The sequence below is a fragment of the Rhinoderma darwinii genome, chromosome 2, assembly GCF_050947455.1.
Source record: "Rhinoderma darwinii isolate aRhiDar2 chromosome 2, aRhiDar2.hap1, whole genome shotgun sequence".
Lineage (NCBI taxonomy): Eukaryota > Metazoa > Chordata > Amphibia > Anura > Rhinodermatidae > Rhinoderma > Rhinoderma darwinii.
In genome coordinates this window covers 191,934,471-191,956,772 of record NC_134688.1, presented here as the reverse complement: position 1 = coordinate 191,956,772, position 22,302 = coordinate 191,934,471, and the positions used below count along the sequence as shown (strand labels likewise).

Sequence of the window (22,302 nt, the reverse complement as noted above, 5' to 3'; positions counted from 1 at the left end):
AATCTAAAATTGCTCATAACTTGCTCAAAAATGATCGTTTTTAAAAATAAAAACCACTGTTATCTACATTACAGCGCCGATCCGATTATGTAGGAAAAAGGGGATTTATAATCTGGTGACAGGTGGCCGCGGTTTTTTTTTTTTCTCTCTCACCAGGCTTCTGGCATCCAATTCAGATGTCCGAACCTTTTTGCAAGGGATTGCGTGTACATTGCCCTCCCTATTGACCACTCAACTTCATCTTGAGTTCTTTAGTCCGCTCCGTTTGAGCTTCTTCGGGACGTCTCGTTACGGTTGATCTCCTACTGGTGACCTTCATTTGGAACGTTTCCAAGCTGATTGCTCTGTCTTGTCACGCTCCGTATGTTTCAAGATAAGGCGGTGCCCTGCAGTATGCCCCTGTTTTTGCCCAAAGCCTCCTATTTTCATCTTATAGGCTATGTACACCTATGAGGGTTTTTTTTTTTTCCCTTTAAAGAGGCTCTGTCACCAGATTTTGCAACCCCTATCTGCTATTGCAGCAGATAGGCGCTGCAATGTAGATTACAGTAACGTTTTTATTTTTAAAAAACGAGCATTTTTGGCCAAGTTATGACCATTTTTGTAATTATGCAAATGAGGCTTGCAAAAGTCCAAGTGGGTGTGTTTAAAAGTACAAGTCCAAGTGGGTGTGTATTATGTGCGTACATCGGGGCGTTTTTAATACTTTCACTAGCTGGGCGCTCTGATGAGAAGTAACATCCTCTTCTCTTCAGAACGCCCAGCTTGTGACAGTGCAGATCTGTGACGTCACTCACAGGTCCTGCATCGTGACGGCCACATCGGCAGCAGAGGCTACAGTTGATTCTGCAGCAGCATCAGCGTTTGCAGGTAAGATCGACTTACCTGCAAACGCTGATGCTGCTGCAGAATCAACTGTAGCCTCTGCTGCCGATGTGGCCGTCACGATGCAGGACCTGTGAGTGACGTCACAGATCTGCACTGTCACAAGCTGGGCGTTCTGAAGAGAAGAGGATGTTACTTCTCATCAGAGCGCCCAGCTAGTGAAAGTATTAAAAACGCCCCGATGTACGCACATAATACACACCCACTTGGACTTGTACTTTTAAACACACCCACTTGGACTTTTGCAAGCCTCATTTGCATAATTACAAAAATGGTCATAACTTGGCCAAAAATGCTCGTTTTTTAAAAATAAAAACGTTACTGTAATCTACATTGCAGCGCCTATCTGCTGCAATAGCAGATAGGGGTTGCAAAATCTGGTGACAGAGCCTCTTTAAGTTTTTAATAAACAGGTCAGTCAGTGTGTTAGGTATAACTTTTTAATTAGTCTTTATAAAAAATGTATTTTATTTCTTGAGATACCGCTGCTCTGTATGCTTTGTACAGAGCAGCTGTATTTTTCGCTATGACCTGAATCAGTCAGGCGCGCACCTGACTGGTTCAATGCCAGCGGGTCCTGTGTGTTAACAAGTAAATAGAGAATGCACTACCAAATATAAATGATTTTTTTATGTGTATATATATATATATCTCATTTGCTTACATGTATGTTGCCAATACTATTGTGTGGCCTTATTTTTAATTCTGACTACAGCACTTTATGAATATTTCACTTTAATATATTTTAATGTGTATTTGTATATTTCCATATGATCCCAGTAAAGTTGGTTTTGAGACTTTTCATTTAAAAATAGTGAAAATGCAATTCTCTTAACGAGACTTGTAATTGTGAAGCATATATATATTTGATAATTTTGTTAAACTGTTATGCTTGAGAGAGGCTCACACTGAACTGAAACGTTGCATGTGGAATTAAAGAGGATCACTATATATAAATTTGGTAGTGCTGTCTCATGGTCTATTTGCTTGTTACATTGAAGGGTCATTGGACTGAGACACAAGGTCATTGGACTAAGACCCAAGAGGTGTGCACCCACCAAATTTGTCTGTCCAGTGCTGCTGATCTTTGTAAGTTATGAACTTAGATGTGATAGATTACATGTGGATCCGGCGTGTCAGACACGCAGGACCTACGGTCACGGAACCAGTCAGGAAAAGCATTTAGCTCTACATACAGCTGCTCTGTATAGAGCAGGGGTCTCACACAGGTAGGCCACATACGACCCCTGAGACTGCTATCTGCTCCCTCGAGAGAGGAGAGAGAAGTCTGAAGGATGAGCGCGCCAGTGCTCCTTCATGCTCTCACACAGCCCCCTGTAGATAGTGCACCCCCCCCCCCCCCAGGGGGATTGACACGGCTACACCCTTCCTCTCTGTAGATGGCTCTATTGGGGTTCGCTCTAGAAGTGGAATCCCCAGCCAGAGCATTGCCAAAGCTTTGGCCACGCATTCCTCTGCGGGAGGAGCCCCTGAAGTCACTGTCCATATATGGACAGTGATGTCAGGAACAGAGCAGTAGTCCCAGGTTGAGTGCTGGTAGCGCTCTGCTCTGGAACTCCGGCTCTGGGGGAGCCCCTGACATCACATTTCGGTCCAGGACGATCCATTCATGTCACTGTCTCTGGACAGGGACGTCAGGTGCTCTTCCAGCAGAGTAATCCCTGGCCAAAGCGTCAGCAATGCTCTGGCTCAGGATTCCACTCATACAGGGAGCCCAAATAAAGTTATCTAGAGGGAGGTGTGTGTGTGTGTGGCACGATCTCCACAGACAGAATTTTGAGGCAGAATTTCTGCCTGCAATTTACTCCGTGTGAACATAGCCTTAAGGGAATGTCTGTTTTTTTCTTAACTAATTCAAACCAGATAGTGGAACATATATATTTTTTTTACTTTTTTTGTAGTTTTGTTCTCAGAAAAAAAAAAGCTATAGATAGTCACTCTGATGACCCAATGAGTTCACAAACAAGTCCAATCCACATAAACTCCTTTTTCTCTACTCCACCTTGAGGAAAGACGATAATACAATATACCGGCACAATAGATGTAAACTGGATGATTCTAGATTTGCTGGGAACAGTAGTTGTACTGCTGCCCCGGGCTCCTTTAAGATATTCCAAATGAGCCTACTACAGGAAAGAACGGCAATAGAGTAGTCCTGCCAGTAAATTTAAGGTTTATTTGTACTCTCAAACTAAAGTTTTTAAACCGCATGTAGCAAAAAAAAAAGTGGCATACCAAGTCAACCCGATCCTGGGTTTCATCGGATCGGCTTCTTCCGGGGCATAGGAATCTGGGGCATCCACTAACATAAAGTACAATATGTCAGGAGAAAACCATCTCAAAATCACTTGGATAAGTAAAACCATTGCAAAGTTATTACCACATAGTAACATGTCAGATTTGAAAGAATTGGACTGTCCACAAGACCAAAATTGGCTGTCTTTAAGGGGTTAACCTCCTACTACTTCCTGTATTTAACACTACTTGGTGCCTTTTTACTAATAAAAAATGGTTGTGGTTTGCATTCCATTCTGGATTAGTGATATATATTTCTTTTTTCCTTCTCCTTTAGTCAAGAGTAGCAGTGATCTTGGATGTGACAGCCCTCCGGATGTGTTGATTGTGTACGAGTTAACTCCGACAGCAGGGCAGAGAGCATTAGCAGAAAAACTCCTGCTCCCTCCAACATTTTATTGCTACAAGAATAAACCTGGATATGTCAGTGACGAGAGTGATGTAGATGGTAATTACTTACAAATAAGCAAAATGCGTTATTGACAATGCAGTATGTAACATCAGTGAGTGTTACTAATTTGCTCATCTGTTTTAAATGCATCTTTATACTACCTTATGTCTTCCATATGTATTAAGTTGTTTTTTTTTAATTATTTATTATACACTGTAGACAAAAGCATTGGGTCACCAACATATTACACCTACAGGAGCTTCTGTGACGACCTTTGCCATGCATTTGTAAGGTCAGACACTGATGTTGGACGAGAGGGGTTGAGGTCAGGGCTCTGCGGGAGTCAAGTTTTTCACACTAAACTCACCCGCCATGCATTTATGGACCATGTGTGCACTGGCGCACATTCATGCTGGGATAGAAGAGGGCCTTCCCCAAACTTTTCCTACAAAGTTGGAAGCATACAGTTGTCCAAAATGTCTTGCTACTCTGAAGCATTAAGACTTCCGTTCCCAGAAACTGAGGGCCTAGGCCACCCCCTGAAAAACAAATATAGCAATATCCCGGAGACCAGTGGCAGTGTGCTTTACACCACTCTATCTGATGCTTGGCATTGTGCTTGGTGATGTAAGGCTTGCATGCCACTGCTCGGCCTTGGAAAACCATGCCATGAAGCTCTTGGGGCACAGTCCTGTGGATGTTAATGCCGGAGAAGGTTTGGAACCTTGAAGTTATTGAGTCAGCAAAACGCTGTCGACTTTTATGCACTGTACACACTCAGCGACCCTGCCCTGTAACTGCATTTTGAAATAATATCACTCACGCTTCATCGTGTAATATCTAGGAGGGAAGACATTTCCCAAACTGACTTGTTGCAACTGTGGCATCATATTACAGCACCACACTTGAATTTAGTGAGCTTTCTAGACTAACCATTTCTTTCACAAATGTTTGTAAAGGCAGATTGCCTGGCAATTGATTTTATACACCTGTGGCAATGGGACTCAAAGAAATGCCTGAATTCGGTGATTAACCCCTTCCTGAAATCAGGCGTGTGTGTGTGTGTGTGTATATATATGTGTGTGTATATATATATATATATATATATGTGTGTGTGTGTATATATATATATATATATATATATATATATATATATATATATATATAGCGCTGTCCGGCACGGGTTCCCACAACGCGCAGTACCATTACATTGCGGTGATGGTGCGGGCTCAGAAGCAGAGACCGCACCATTATTGGCGGGTGTCAGCTGTAACGTCTAGGACTGGAGCTAGTCTCTGATCAGGCCAACTAACCATTCAGATTCTGTGCTTAAGAGAGCACAGCATCTGAGGGGTTTTGAGCCGACCGGCAGCCCCACAACATAATCGCTGGGTTGCCAGTGGTTGTTATGGCAACCAGAGGCCTAACATTTGCCTCCGGCTCTGCCTTGTACGGAAGCCTATAATATCCCGATGTGCAGGCCGGAGGGGAACATTACTTCAGTTTCAGGGCCCTAGTATTTAGGAACCGGGAAGGGACATAGCACATCTGCTGGAAGCGAGGGTGCCTGTATTATACCAGGGCAACACTTTCCCAGCAAAATTTTCCAAACTACAAATGAGGGAAAGTCCCCCAAAAAGTGGAGTGTTACAAAAGAGGGACAAGAGGATAGTTTCAGTGCGACAACGGCCTGCACACAACAGATTGCTTTACTATCTACGGATAGTTTTATTTTCCCTGTTATTATGCCCTGATGTACTCTGCACAGCTTACATGTGCCCCCACATTCTAAACTGAAATATCAGTAATACTCAAACAAAATTACTACCAAGCAAAATCCACGCTTGTCTTCCAAGCAGATAAATTTTAAATTTTGAAAAATGCAAATTTTTGCAATTTTTACCTAAATTTTGGTATTTTTCATAATTAAATTCTGAATGGATCGAGCAAATTTGCCAGTAACAAAGTCCAACGTGTCACAGGAAAACAATCTCAGAATCGCTTGGATAGGTGAAAGCATTCCGGAGTTATTTCCACATAAAGTAACACATGTCAGGTTTGAAAAATTAGGCAGTCAGGAAGGTCAAAATTTGCCAAAGAGGGAAGGGGTTAGGAAGCATGTCCCAATACTTCTGTCTATATAGTGTCAATTGCTGGCATCATTCCACTTTTCTCATCTTTAAAAGTCCTGAATGTTTACGTGATGTATTTAAACACGACTGCATCCTCCCGTGTTTCCCAGAGGAAACACACAGCCTGACTCCACATAAAGACAGGGGCGTTTCATTATGTTTGTGGACATTATATAATAAGTGGCAATGCTGCGTACTGTATCAGTCATGGGAATCAAGTGTGTATGGGAGTTTGAAGATATCCTGTTCACTGCTTTAATTGTGCCCACATTTGACCACGTAAACTTCCATGTATAAAGCATGCCTTATAACAAGAAGCATACACTGTAAAAAAAGAAAAGTCATGCTATTTGTACAATATTCGACATATTCTGTTGCCTTTTTAACAGATGAGGACTTTGAGTCTGCTGTAAAGAAACTAAATGGTCAACTTTACCAGGAAAATAAGAGAGACAAAAATCAACACGCTGCATCAGGTAATCCCAATTATCGGTCTTCTAAATTGTTCATATTGACTGCTATAATTTGAATAAAAAAAAAAAAAACACCAGTTATCAAATTTTGTTTTGGAACCAATCCTTTTAGAATTATATAGTACACTGATCCTCCTGAATTGCAAGTTTGTTTTTTTTTTTTTGTTTTTTTTTTTAATCAAACTGGCTAATTACATAAATTTGTTAGAGGATCCGCCCTTGCCCAGCCCCCTTAGAATATATCATTGAAAACCCTTACTGGTTTGTGGGGGGAAAAAAACGTAAGTTCGCTTTCGCATGGACATAACCATAACCAATATGGTGCATAAACCTCACGTTCTGGTGAACCGTGGGAAGTGTGGGTATTGCGTCCATAATACGGGTGCAAATAAGCTCCCGCATCACGTTCGTGTAAAAAGAGGCCTAAATGTGATTAATCAAAGCTTTTATATTGAACAAGTCTTCAAGCTTCACCTCAGATTACCCCTGAGATAAACACGACTTCCTCTTTTGCACTTCGTTAACCCCTTGACATCTGTCAAATATACAGTAACTTAGAAGCTGAGTCTGCGCCACCACCAGCAGGTGTCAGCTGTATATTACAGCTGCCACTCTGCTGTAACGACCAGTATTGGTCAATAGCTACCCTGGCATCTTAGTGGTTTTGTGGCTTGTGAAGTGAGTGAAGGGGTGCAAATGTTTGCTATAGCAACCGCAAAGGCTTAACAATGGCCTCTAGGTCTGCCGTGTACGGAAGCCTACTAGGCCCTGCCAGAGGCGAGCCTAAAAGTTTGGCTGTCAGTGTAGAAATGACAGTTGTAATACATTGCATTACATAAGTAGTGCAATGTATTAAAATAGTGATGTCCCCTAGTAGGACTAAAAAATAAATATATATATATATATATATATATATATATATATGTATTTCAAGTCCAAAAATCGCCATTTACCCCATGGTACCAACAAAAAAATTACTGCCTGTTCTGCATAAAACAAGACCTCACACAGCTTTGGCGATGCAAATGTAAAAAAGTTATGGCTCTTAGTAAAAATTTGTTTTCTGTGTAGCCATATTCTATTTATTTATTTTTAAAAAATGTTTTTTTTTTGTGAAAAAGCTGTAAAATCGAAACTATAAATTTAGTATCGACATAATTGGATCACCCCCTGCCCCATCAGAATACAGTTAACAAGACATTTACTTTTTGTGTTTTTCAATTGTACTTCTTAGGGCTTACGCCCATTCTGTGTGTCCACTGAATTAATATTTGGGAATCCCATACTCACTACATGGACTATATAATGGTGTCCCTTCTCAGGGGTTTTCACTTAACTGGTACCTCAGGGGCATTAAAAATGCGACGTGACGTCCACAAACAATTTTAGTAAAATCTGTTCTCCAAATGACGCTACTTGCCTTTTGAGCCCTACCATATGTCCAAACAGCCGTTTATGACCACAGAGGATATTGCTGTATTCAAGATAAATTGTTTAACAAATGTTGTGGTGTTTTTTCTCCTTTATTCCCTGTGAAAACAAAATATTTAAAACTAAATCTTATTGGAAAAATATATATTTTTTATTTTCGCTGCCTAATTCTACTGATTTTATTCCTTGGGGAGTGTAGTCTCAAAAATAGGGTGGGTGGTATGTTTGGCATTTCAAGGCCTCTGCAAACCTCTGTTCTTAGAAAGCATTGCAATTAAAAATTCGCCCCAAAATCTACAAGGTTCTCCATTTCTGAGGCATCTTTTTGAGTCAGTTATCTTACTTAGGACCACATGTGGGATATTTCAAAGAAACTACAGATTCAGTGTAATATTGAGTTGCTGTGTTACAAAAAAGAAAGGATGACTTGAATTCCTGCAAAAAACGATGTGTTTAAATTTGACCTTCACTTTCTTAACCCTTTGGTCGTTTCACCAGAAGGAAAAAGTTGCTGTTTTTTAAATATGGGGTGATGTATATGGTGTTTAATATAACATAACAGAACTATGAACAAGCACATATGGAATTAAGTAGTAAACAAACCAGAATATTTTCTATTCTATGATCTTCAAAGTAGCCCCCTTTTTGCTTTGATCGCTTTGCACACTGCATTCTCTCAATCATCTACATGAAGTAGTCACCTGGAATGGTTTGGCAACAATTTTGAAGGAGTTCAAAGAGGTGCTGAGCACTTGTTGACTGCTTATCCTTTACTCTGCGGTCCAACTCATCCCAAACCATCTCAATTGTGATTGTGGAGGCCATGACATCTGACGCAGCACTCCATCACTCTCCTTTATGGTCAAATAGCCCTTACATAGCCTGGAGGTGTGTTTGGGGTCATTGTCCTGTTGAAAAACAAATTATGGTTCCACTAATTGCAAATCAGATGGGATAGCATGTCGTTGCAGAGTGCTGTGGTAGTCATGCTGGTTAAGTGTTCCTTGAAAGCTATAACTTCACACCACCTATTCTTCACGGTGGGATACATACATGTAGAAAACCATTCACTCACCTTTTCTGTCTCTCAAAGACATGGCAGTTGGAATCAAAAATCTAAAATTTTGACTCATCGGTCCAAAGTACAGATTTCCACTGGTCTGATGTCCATTCCTTGTGTTTCTTGGCCCACGCAATTCTCCTCTTGTTATTCCTCAGCAGTGGCATCTTTGCGAGAATCAGGCGTTTATGGTCAAATTGCTGCAGTCTGCTCTGAACAGTTGATGTTGAGATGTGTCTGGTATTTTATCTCTGTGAAGCATTTATGTGGCCTCTAAACTGAGGTGCTGTTAATTTGTGATTTCGGACTTTGGTAACTAATGAATTTATCCTCTGCAGCAGAGATTACTCTTGGTCTTCCTTTCCTGGGGCGGTCTTCATGAGAACCAGTTTTATCATAGCTTTTTGTTTTCATGACTGCACTTGAGGATGACACCTTCGATCTTGAAATTTACCGGATTGACTGACCTTAATGTCTTAAAATAATGATACTGTCGTTTCTCTAAGCTTAGTTGACTGGTTCTTTTCCATACAGTGTTTAGCCCTATACAACTAATGTTCGAATCCACATTAGGATGTGTGTATCAATCCTACCTCTGCACAACACAAGTGGTCTCAAACACATTATGAAGGCAAGAAATTCAACAAATTAACTCTTCGCAAGACATGCCTGTTAATTGAAAACCATTCCAGGTGACGGCCTTCTCTCAATAAGCTTCATGAGGTAAAGAGTGCAAAGCTGTCGGCAAAGCAAAAGGGGGCTACTTTGAAGAATCTAAAATAATCTAATTCTGGTTTGTTTAAAACCTTTTTGTCTACCACTTCCATATGTGTTCCTTCTTAGTTATGCCTTAAATATGATTCTACAATGTAGAAAATACATTAATAAAAAACAAGAAAAATAATGGAATGAAAAGAGATGTCCAAACTTTTCACTGGCACTGTATAACCTTCTATCTTACTAGCAGAAAACAAGTTTGGAACAAAAATGCACATTTTCTTTAGAAGTTGTTTTATTTAGAAATAAACAACCTTGTTTACTTGAAGCCAAAAAATATATTCTATAAAATATATATCAAAATTGAGAACAGTGCTTTTTTAGAGATGAGCAAATTTCCTGAGATGCGTTTCGGGTCTGATTCTATCTAACTGAATATCCAATTCTATCCAAATTTGTCATATATTAAGTGGCTTGATATCGTTGAAAAGTCGTGTATAACACTTTGGCGTCTTCTAGGACTGTATTCAACCCCTCATAAACTCCTTGTATAAGCGCTCAAGCATTTTTTTTTCCTTTGCCTATATATTGCAGCGTAGGCTACTATTAAATACTGTCACCAGAAATTGGCCTGTAAAAGCAGCAGCACAGTAATATAGTGTAGCCTCACCTGAATATAATGTGGTTTTCTTTTTTCAGATGAGTGGCTCTGTTGCAGAAATATAAGTTTATTCTTTATATGCAAATTAACTGTTTGGAGCAACGAGCGCATCACCGTTGCTTCAAACAGCTCTACCTTCTCTCCCTAGTCCGTCCGTTCCTTCTCTGATTTCACAGGGTCAGGCATTCTTCTGAGCGCGCCCCTGCTTCAGATACGGCACTGGACTTTCACCGGTCGAATTGGCTCTACTGCGCAGATTACGTCAGACTATACCCGGATTAGTGTGACGTAGTCGGCAGCTTGCCATGCTCACCAGCATACCTGAGGACCCAGATGTTTCGTTCTACGCCCCGCAGTGCGATTGTTGGTAATGGCCAGTGTCGTCGTCATTTCTTCCAATGAATGTCAGCCTCATCCCCTAACTGTGCCTGTGGAAACTCACTATCCCCCTACAGCACCAACTCCTTCTTATTCTCCTCAAGTCTTAACTCCTCGTCCTCCCACATGGGACATAGTCTGTGAAAGCTCCATCCCTTGTTGCATCAGTGTGAGCGATTGCTGAAATATAAATATCAGGGGGATGACCTTATTAATGCCGCTGTTTCTACTCACAAACCTGGTGGCCTCTTCGAAAGCCCTGAGTAGGCGACACGCATCCCTGATGACGTGTCACTGCCTGAACTCAAAATAGCATATGCTCCCTGCGTTGTTGGTCGGGTGCATGATGTAATCATTGACCTATTTACGCTGCTCGTGTAGATGGTCCAGCATATACACAATGGAATTCCAGCGAGCTGGAAAATTGCAGGTCAAGCGGTGCAAAGGCAGACCGTTCTGTCGGTGCAAGCCCAATAGGACGTTCTAAGCCACATAACAGCTTAAATATTCTGACACTCTCCTGGATATAGCCTACAATTCAGGCTAAGTTTACAAAAAAAAACACTATGATGTGAACAAATTTATGATGTGCGCCATGCAGGGAGCATGCGTTCTATTCCCCAAATCCAGTGCAGCCACTATGGACTACGTTGCCCATTTGCAGTAGGCAGGGAGACCTCAAGCGGAAAATTTGATGCAGAAAGGCCTCTGAGCCATTGTGTGGCTTCTCTCACACAGGCTCCATCAGGTGGATGAGAGCATGGCAGCGCTTAAATTTACACATGAAAGGAGAGAGGGGGAGTGGAGGCAACGCTATGCCCTGTTGCTGTTGAGGTCGGAACGATATCCGTTGTGGAGGAGATGAAGTGTGGTGTCGGAATCAGACCTGCACAATCGTATAGATGTCACTAGCACCTGCCATTGTTTCGATGGTGCATTGTCACCGCCGCTGCGCAAAACATTAACCTAGTGGGCGACAATTTCATGCAGTGGCCCACATTCACCACTACGTGAGTACAAGGCAGGGGGAACAGCCGTCTTTGATTAAATAATTGCGGCTAGGTATTCTCCATCGAGGCAGAGCGCATGTGATCAGTTTCCTAAAGGCGGTGGATTCCACTAAGTGCAATTGCAGCGACTGCACTGGCAGAAACTTGGCCACAAGTGGATTAATTGAGGCATATTTTCCTGCCTAGGCATTCAATTATGGATGACTGATGTTAGAATTGAGGAGGAGGAATATTTGGAGTAGGGGTGGAGCAGCAGAAGCGGTATAAAACGACGCCCATGTACTACTTGTGGATGTGGCCTGGCTACAAGAGACATTGCTGGTCAGCTAGATTCTTACATGTGAGCAGGTGATGCCACTTCATGTGCTGAAGGGGAGCTGTAGTTCCTATATTTGGCCTGAATAGTCATGACTTATTCAGCTTGCACACTGCAATGGTCGGCCAGCGATGTAGAGAAAATTTGCCACATGGGAGATGCCTTCACAAAGCCACCATCCGCAACGCACGCAACGTTCACGGTCATCCACTGAGTCATTAGTGACTCACACCCTATACCCCTCATGATTGGCTGTGTTAGAGGTTGCGGTGGCCTGCTGGGCCGCCACCTGAGGTCCTATTAAACCACCTGATCTGTAAAATAGCGCCGGCTGTTTGAACAGATTTGTGCGAGACAAATACCAAAAGTTTCGGATTCACTAAAATCTGAAACTTTAGAAAAATTAGTAATAAATTAGAATCGGGTAAAATAGTTTCTCTCATCTGTAGTCTTGCACAAGTACCATTTTAGTTTAACACCTTATCGGGCATCAGTTATCAAAGCTGTCTGTCAGAAAAAAACTGGCCTTGTTGCCTATAGCAACCGACGACAGAACAGTTTTTTTTTTTAATTTTCCCCGAGCAGTTTAAAAAAAGCGAAGCCCTGATTGGTAGGGGTGTTTTTTTCTATTAGGCTTCGTTCACATGTGTGTCGGGACTCCGTTCATGGGTTCCATCGAATTTTTCCGTCAGGGGAACCCGTAAACTGAAACAGTAGGTTTGTTGTTTTGACTGAATTAATAGCACAGTCTACTACGGTTTTGATTGCGTCAAAACAACGGAAGCCTTACAGAACGGTGACAAACGGAAACCATTTGCAACAGATGCGTTGCAATTGAAATCAATGGCAATGCAAACGGAAAGGTCCGATGGAACCCAGGAACGGAGCCCTGACACATGTGAACGAAGCCTTAGTTATGGTATAGTTAACTAATGCCAACTGATCTGGTTTTAGATTACACTAAATGGTAATAGAAGAGGAGTTGCCTTAATAAAAATGAAAAATAAGCATGTTAAACCCGATCTAACGAAGTGAGCCATTGAGCTTTCTGTATAGGTGACCATCATGAAACCGTAATGAGTCGTTTTTACTTAGTGTTCAATGTGACTTACCATTTTGTTCCTCTCCCCCTTTTTCGTTTTTCAGACTACACTGAAGAAGCCACCGCAGGGTCTGAGAGAGAGTGTGTGATTGTTTGGGAAAAGACACCCACTGCTAAGGAAAAAGCAAAGGCCGAACATTTGAAACTGCCTCCAACGTTTTTCTGTGGAGTGAGCAGTGACACGGATGATGATAAAGAGAATTCTGAAGACTTTAACTCAGAAGTAAGGAAAGTGAAGGAGTCTGAAGTAAGCACTATGCTTGTTGGCACTTGTCGTAGGCTGCTGCGCAGTGAGCACTTCCGCTCCGGTGTCAAGCGTTGGTGTGTGCTGGCTTTATGTAGCTTGCTTAAGGAGTTCTCAGGAGATATGCTAAACTTACTTGTGTTCCCTATAGAAGTCCGCATAGGTTCACTTGTTGCACAGTAATATTCCAGTTCATTGTAAAAAGCTTGTAACTGTTCTAGAACAGGACTTGATGCAATGATATGGAGATTGACTGGATAGCGGAACACAGGGTTGACCAATTGAAATCTTCTCCTCTTTGCACAATATAAATTAGATCTAGTTCGATCTAGACCATAGTACTGATTTAAATGAACAAATTGTTAATAGGACTAACAAATCCATTCTTTCTGGCTCTTTTATATCCCTTGGAAAAAGTTATACTGGGCACCAAAGCTACCTCCGTCTCACATAAGGACTGTAGTGCCCTTTCTATTTGGGTGAATAGCGTAAACATTTCTTCATTTTTTTTGGATCTGATTTTTGCTGCTGTATTGCATTCCGTGCGTGTGTTTTAAATGTTGTATTGGTGTAAAAGTCCCTTTTGTAAGTGAAATAACGCATAGTTTGGCTGTGGAGAAAATATATTCCAGCATATTACATGTTTTGTTGCCTGCCATCAATAGGTACAGTACAATCTATTTCATCTGGCCGGCTCCTGAGTAGTAAATGTAAAGAGGAGGCTCTTCTGACGAGCAGGGAAAAGCCTGAAAGGTGTCGGACATTTGAGCTAAAGCGCGCTGCTGTTGTCTTTGTGCTTGATTAATATCATGCCAATGGTTCAACTCCTAGCCATTCTGAGAGCATTGGAATGTATTTAATTTTAGATGTAAGCAGCTACTTTTGTGATTGTTTAACCCCTTCCTGCTCAGTGCTATTACGTCATGCTGAGCGCATCGTTCGCGCTCAGCTGGGTAATAGTACTGACCTGATTTCACACAGCGCCATCTTTCCCCGGCGTGTGTTTGAGCTTTGATAGCCTGCTGTCGGAAACAGCAGGTATCACAGCTCAGTGTGCAGGGACCGATCGCGGTGGTCCCTGCCGATTAACCCCTTAGAAGCCGCATTCGATAGCAATAATGGCTACTTAGGGGTTAAAGCACCATTGATATCCCTCGACATTATCGCGGGCGCCAACGTTTGCTATGTCAACCGGAGGCCTAACAATGGCCTATGGCTATGCCATCTACGGAAGCCTACCCACTATGCTTGCTGTCAGTGAGTTGCTGACAGCGCTAATACACTGCACTACGCATGTAGTGCAGTGTATTAGAATTACGATCAGGGCCTCCTGCCCTCAAGTTCCCTAGTGGGATAAAAAAAAAGTTGTTTAAAAGTTAAAATCCACCTTTTTCCCTTATCGGTTCTTTATTATTAAATATCTAAATAAACTATACATAATTGGTATTGCCGCGTCCGGAACGGCCTGAACTACAAAACTCTTTGGTTATTTATCCCACGTGGTGAACGCCATAAAAGAAAATAATAATAAACCGTACCAGAATCACAGTTCTTTTGTCACTTCACCTCACATAAAATGGAATAAAAGGATCAAAAAGTCGCATGTACCCAAAAATAGTACTGAGCGAAAGTACATTTTGTTACGCAAAAAACAAGTCCTCGCACGGCTTTCTTGATGGAAAAATACAAAAGATATGGCTCCTAGAATAAGGTAACACAAAGTAAATGATTTTTTTATAAAAAGTATTTTATTGTGCAAACGCCATAAGACCTAAAAAAAACGAAGCATTCGGTATCGCCGTAATAGTATCGCCCTGCAAAATAAAGTGAATGTCATTTATAGCGCACGGTGAACACTTTAAAAAAAAAAATAAAAAATAGTAGAATTGCTGTTTTTTTTAGTCTCCACGCGTTATAAAAAAAAAAGAATAAAAACTGATCAAAAAGTCACATGCACCCCATAAAAACTACAAGAATTCCTCAAGGGTCTAGTTTTCAAAATAGGGTCACTTTTAAGGGGGTTTCCCCTGCACTGGTACCCCAGAAGTTCTGCAAATGTGACTTGTCGCCCATAAACCAAGCCAACAAAATCTATATTGAGCCCAGACGTTTGTCCAACCAGCAGTGTATGACCACATATGGGGTATTTTGGGAGAAATTGCTTTTTTAATGTTGGAGTGCTTTTTCTCCTTTATTCCTTGTAAAAATGTGTACCTTTTATCGGAAAAGTATGTGATTTTCAATTGCACAGCCTAATTCCACAAAATGCAGCAAAAAAACCTGTGGGTTCTAAATGCTTACAATACCCCTCGATAAATTACTTGATGGGTCTAGTTTGACAAATGGGTCACTTTTGGGGATTTTCCACTGTTTTGGCACCACAAGACCTCTTGGACATGGTGCCTAATAAAAAAGGGGCCTCAAAATCCCCTAGGTGCTCCTTTGCTTGTGAGGCCTGTTCTTCAGTCCATTATCAAACTAGAGCCGCATGTGGGATATTTCTAAAAACTGCAGAATCTGAGCAATAAATATTGAGTTGCGTTTCTCTGGTAAAACCTTCTGTTTTACAGAAAAAAAATGGAATAAAAATGATTCTCTGACAAAAAAAAAAATATTTGTAAATGTCACCTACTTTGCTTTAAATTACTCTGAAACGCCTAAAAGGTTATAAACTTTCTGAATGCGGTTTTTAATACTTTGAGGGGTCTAGTTTTTAAAATGGGGTGTTTATGTGGTTTCTAATATATAAGATGCTCAAAACCACTTCAGAACTGAACTGGTACTTTTTTTTATTTTTTTATTCAAAATCTGAGAAATTGTTGCTTTGTAGGGTGCTAGAAAAATAATGTTCAAAAAAACAATGCAAACATAGTAGACATATGGGAAATGTTAACTAGTAACTATTTGGTGTGGTATTAGGCCTCATGGACACGACCGTATTTTTTCCCACCCGTAAATACTGGCGTAAATAGGGGTCCGATGTCACACGTATTCCACCCGTTTTGCACCAGTATTTACGAACCCGTGCCCGTAAATATGGGTCCGGTGTCACACGTATTCCACCCGTATTTACGAGCACGTTTTTGGCGGCAAAATAGCACTGCACTAATCGGCAGCCCCTTCTCTCTATCAGTGCAGGATAGAGAGAAGGGACAGCCTTTTCTGTAATAAAAGTTAAAGAAATTCATACTTACCCGGCCGTTGTCTTGGTGACGCGTCCCTCTATTCACATCCAACCCGACATCCCTGGATGACGCGGCAGTCCATGTGACCGCTGCAGCCTGTGATTGACCTGTGATTGGCTGCAGCGGTCACATGGCCTGAAACGTCATCCAGGACGTCGGGCCGGATGTCGCGAGGGACGCGTCACCAAGGCAACGGGCGGGAGACCGGACTGGAGGAAGCAGGAAGTTGTCGGTAAGTATGAAAGTCTTTTATTTTTATTTTTTTACAGGTTTATTCTGATCGGTAGTCACTGTCCAGGGTGCTGAAAGAGTTACTGCCGATCAGTTAACTCTTTCAGCTCCCTGGACAGTGACTATTTACTGACGTCGCTTAGCAACGCTGCCGTAATGACGGGTGCACACATGTAGCCACCCGTTATTACGAGAGCTCCATAGACTTCTATGGACTGTCCGTGCCGTTATTACGGCCTGAAATAGGACATGTTCTATCTTTTTCAACGGCACGGGCACCTTCCCGTGAGAAAACGGGAAGGCACCCGTCGCCAATAGAAGTCTATGAGCCCGTTATTACGGGTCGTGATTACGACCCGTAATAACGGGAGTTTTTACGGTCGTGTGCATGAGGCCTTACTGTCTTGCAAGCAGATAATTTTGAAAAATTAGCATTTTTCTGAATTTAAATTTTTCTCAAAATGTAGCTATTTTTCATAAATAAACACTGAATAGATCGGCCAAATTTTACCACTATCATAGTCCAATGTGTCACGAGAAAACAATCTGAGAATCGCTTGGAAAGGTATAAGCATTTCAGCGTTCTTACCACATAAAGTGACACGTCAGATTTGACAAAATGGGCTCTGAGCCTTAACCCCTTAAGGACACAGCCTGTTTTGGCCTTCAGGACACAGCCAATTTTTTTCAAATCGGACATGTTTCACTTTATGTGGTAACTTCGGAATACTTTTACCTATTCAAGCGATTCTGAGATTGTTTTCTCGTGACACATTGGACTTTGTTACTGGCAAAATTTTCTCAATACATTCAGTATTTAATTGTGAAAAACGGCAAAATTTTGCCAAAAATTGCAAAAACTAGCATTTTTCTAAATTTATATGTATCTGCTTGTAATACAGATAGTAATACCACACAAAATTGTTGCTAATTACCATCCCAGATATGTCTACTTTAGATTGGCATCGTTTTTTGAACAACCTTTTATTTTTTTAGGACGTTACAAGGCTTAGAACTTTAGCAGCAATTTCTCACATTTTCAAGAAAACTTCAAAAGGCTATTTTTACAAGGGCCAGTTCAGTTGTGAAGCGGATTTTAGGGCCTTATATTTTAGAAACCCCCAATAAGTCACCCCATTTTAAAATCTTCACCCCTCAAAGTATTCAAAACAGCATTTAGAAAGTTTCTTAACACTTTAGACGTTTCACAGGAATTAAAGAGGCTCTGTCAGCACATTATAAGTTCCCTATCTCCTATATAAGGAGATGGGCTCTATAATGTAGGTGACAGTTTTTTTTTAAATAAAAAGCACTGCTATCTGTTTCCACCACTTTATTAGCGATTTTAGATTTATGCTAATGAGTTGCTTAATGCCTAAGTGGGCGTGTTTTTACTTTAGACCAAGTGGGCGTTGTACAGGAGTGTGTGACGCTGACCAATCAGCGTCATGCACTCCTCTCCATTCATTTAGGCAGCACATAGGGATCCTTTTAGATCGCTATGTGCTGTCTTATACTAACACATTAATGATAGTGAAGTGTTTAGACAGTGAATAGACATTCCACAGGATGTCAATTCACAATCTCTGCACTTCGTTACTGTTTCTGTGGTTGTCACAGCAGAGGAAGCGTAATCTCGCGAGATTACGCAGTAACTGACAGGTTACAAAGAGATTACGCTTCCTCTGCTGTAACTACCACAGACACAGTAACGAAGTGCAGAGATTGTGAATAGACATCCCGTGGAATGTCTATTCACTGTCTAAACACTTCAGTATTGTTAATGTGTTAGTATAAGACAGCCCATAAGCATCTATCAGGATCCCTATGCGCTGTGTAAATGAATGGAGAGGAGTGAATGATGCTGTTTGGTCAGCGTCATACACTCCTCTGTACAACGCCCACTTGGTCTAAAGTAAAAACACGCCAACTTGGGCATTAAGCAACTCATTGGCATAAATCTAAAATCGCTAATAAAGTGGTGAAAACAGATCGTTGTTTTTAAATAAAAAGCCTTACTGTCCCCTACATTATAGCGCCGATCTCCTTATATAGGAGATGGGGCACTTATAATGTGGTGACAGAGCCTCTTTAAGGCAAAGTAGAGGAGAAATTCTGAATTATTTTTTTTTTGGGCAGAAATTAATTTTTCATCACAAAGTTTTACGAGAAAATCCAACTCCATATCTATTGCCCAGATTCTGCAGTTTTTAGAAATACCCCACATGTGGTCCTAGTGCACTTATGGACTGAAGCAAAGGAGCACCTAGAGGGTTTTGGGGCCTCCTTTTTATTAGAAAATATTTTAGGCACCATGTCAGGTTTGAAAGGCTCTTGCGGTGCCAAAACAGTGGAAATCCCCCAAAAGTGACCCCATTTAGGAAACTACACCCCTTGAGGAAATTATTTAGGGGTATAGTGAGCATTTTGACCCTGCAGGTTTTTTGCAAAAATTATTGGAAGTAGGCAGTGAAAATGAAAATCTACATTCTTTCAAAGAAAAGGTAGGTTTGGCAATTTTTTTTTTCTAATTTCCACAAGGACTAAAGGAGAAAAAGCATTTTGTAAAGCAATTTCTTCCGAGTAAAACAATACATGTGGTCATAAACGGTTGTTTGGGCACTCAGGGCTTAGAAGGGAAAAGAGCACCATTTGGCTTTTGGAGCTCAAATTTAGCAGGAATGGTTTGCGGAGACCACGTCGCATTTGCAAAGCCCCTGAGGGACCAAAACAGTGAAACCGCCAAAAAAGTGACTCCATTTAGGAAACTACACACCTTGAAGAATCCATCTAGGGGTGTAGTGAGCATTTTGACCCCACAGGTGTTTCATAGATTTTATTAGAATTGGGCAGTGAAAATAAAAAAAATCCTTTTTCTTCAATAAGACTTTTAGTTTTAGATGAAATTTTTTCATTTTCTCAACAAATAAATGAAAAAAAGTATCACAATACTTGTACAGCAACTTCTCCTGTGTACGGCAATACCCCATATGTGGTCATAAAATGCTGTTTGGGCACACAGTAGGGCTCAGATGGGAAGTAGCGCCATTTGCTTTTGGAATACAGATTTTGTTGGATTGGTTTCTGGGCGCTATGTCGCATTTGCAAAGTCCCTGTAGGACCAATACAGTGGATCCCCCCCAGAAGTGACCCCATTTTGGAAACTACACCCCTCAAGGTCTTCACCTAGGGGTGTAGTGAGCATGTTAACCCCGCAGGTGATTGGCAGAAATTGGTGTGCACTCGATGTTGCAGAGTGAAAATGGGATTTTTTTTTTTCCATAGATATGCCAATATGTGGTGCCCAGCTTGTGCCACCATAACAAGACCGCTCATTATTATGCTGTGTTTCCCAGTTTTAGAAACACCCTACGTGTGGCCCTAATCTTTTGCCTGGACATTCGACCAGGCTCAGGAGTGAAACAGTGTAAATTGCCAAATTAGGCCTTAATTTTACATGGTAAAGTAGTGGACCACAATTGCAGGGCTCTGATGTGAAATAATAAAAAACTGCTGAGAAGTGACCCCGTTTTGGAAACCGCACCACTCAAGGCATTTATTAAGGGGTGTAGTGAGCATTTTCACCCCACAGGCCTTTTCCATGAATGATTGCGCTGCGGAAGGTGCAAAGTAAACATTTCAATTTTTCCCTAGATATGCTATTTCAGTGGCAAATATTTCATGCCCAGCTTGTGCCACTGGGGGGAGACACCCCAAAAATTGTAGAAAAAGTAAAAACATTTTTTTAAAGTTAATTAAAAAAAATGACAAACCCACTTTACTGTTAAAAAAAACAAAATAAAGCAAAAAAGTTACACATCCGTAACGACCCAGACTATAAAGCAATTACATTATTTAACCTGCACGGTGAACGCAGTAAAAAATAAAATAAAACACTGGAAAAATTGCTGTTTTCTGTGAATCCTGACTAAAAAAAAATGTAATAAGTGTTCAAGAAGTCGCAATCTACTCCAAAATAGTACCAATAAAAACTACAAGTCTTCCCGCAAAAAAAAAAAAGCCCTCGTACAACTGCATCGGCGCAACAATAAAAAAAAGTTATGGCTCTTCAAATATGGAGACACAAACAAATTTTGAGAAACAAAGTGTTTTTACTGTGTAAAATTTGTAAAACATACAAAATCTATACAAATTTTGTATCGTTGCAATCGTAAGAACCCGTTGAATAAAGTTATTGTGTTGTTTATACCACACTGCAAACGGCGTAGATTTAGGACGCAAAAAAGGGTGGCGAAGCTTCAGGCTTTTTTTTCTCCCCCCCCCCCCCCAAAAAAAAAGTTAATAAAGAAATATGTACCCCAAAATAGTGCTATTAAAAAATACAACTTGTCCTGCAAAAAACAAGACCTTATACAGCTATGTCAACTCAAAAATGAAGCTATAGCTCTTCGAATGTGATGATGGAAAAACTATAAAAATTGCTTGCTCATTTGGGCCCAGAATGCAAGCAGGGGGAAGGGGTTAAATAAGGCCACATGCACATGATTTTGATGTGGAAAATTCACATTGAAACCGCAGGTAAAATCTGCCCTTAAAATTGCATTTTTAGAGGCGGATTTTACACTTAAAAGGGGTTGTGCAGGCATCGGCCGGTTTTTCATACTGATGACTTTTTCACTGGATAGGTCATCCGTCTATGATCGGTGGTGGTCAGACACCCGAAACCTGCACCGATTAGTTGCCTCCAGCCACCAGAAGTTATGCAGTGGTCGGTCTCGGAAGCCGATGTCTTCTGTCACCGTATAGCGGCAGAGCTGCAGCACAGCCTCAATACAGTGTACGGAGCCATCTGCTTCCGGCGCTGACCACTGCATAACTTCCAGTGCCCGGAGGCAGCTAGAACATCTGATCGGTCTGGGTTTTGGACACCCTCTGAACATAGACTGATGGCCTATCCAGTGGATAGGTAATCAGTATGAAAAAATTCAACCCCATTAATGTGGAAACAGGTATGGATTATCTGCAGCGTTTTGTTTTTTTTTTTTGTTTTTTTTTCATAAACGTGTCAGATACAATTCTGAGACCGAACCACAAGATAAATTGATTTATTTAAATATCTGCACCACCGGTCAATTTACATGAGGGCATATTCCACATCGTGTAGATGAGATCAATCGAAATCTCATTTACTTTTGCTGGTGCTATATTAAGCTGCGGATTTACCGCAGGAAAATAGTGTAGCAACTGTGCATGTAATACGCATCGTGTGCATGTGACGGTATAGTGCGATATTTTATTTATCATTAGTCATTGGTGAACGCAGTACCAGAAGTATGTTCTCCTGCCACTTAAAGGCGACACTAGGTAAATAAAGCCAGGCCATACCCTTCCTGCAGATATGACCTGATTCACAGGTCTGCTGCATTTGTTTTTTTCCTTAGTGGCATTTGAGTTTTCAGCTTGTCAGCCTATGCCCTGGGTGTCAGAAAATCAGGCAGTCCTCCTCTGTTCCTCCCTCTCCATTGCTGCTGGTTACCAATCAGCCTATACAGGTGGGCAAGGATACTTTTTATGCTTGTGGCTGTTGTGGTAACGTTTACTCATGGCCAGCCTACCGCATTCTGGCCACAGTGCCTTCTATACTGTACCCCCAGATGGTTTTCTGCAGAGGATGTGGCACCCCCTAAATGGGTGATGTCTTTTGCTTAGGCCCTAGAGGACTTTTCTCACTATCTCAGTCCATGGAGCAGTCTTTGGTGCGTTTGCCATCCCATATGGTGACTGAGCTCCGGGACCCTTCTTCCTTTCC

At 41.3% G+C, this 22,302-nt stretch overlaps 1 protein-coding gene across 2 annotated transcripts in view; it reads left to right on the top strand.

Moving 5' to 3' along the window:
* The window catches only part of LOC142742665 (E3 SUMO-protein ligase RanBP2-like), a 186,206-nt gene that overhangs the window by 138,101 nt on the left and 25,803 nt on the right, over positions 1-22,302 (top strand). Inside the window, exons 21-23 of one of the 2 annotated variants that reach the window (XM_075852663.1) lie at positions 3,479-3,649; positions 6,114-6,200; positions 12,917-13,095. In XM_075852663.1, coding sequence (XP_075708778.1) covers positions 3,479-3,649; positions 6,114-6,200; positions 12,917-13,095 — 437 coding nt within the window. Of the gene's footprint in view, positions 1-3,478; positions 3,650-6,113; positions 6,201-12,916; positions 13,120-22,302 lie in introns of both variants that reach the window. The other variant, XM_075852662.1, reaches the window with a different exon arrangement.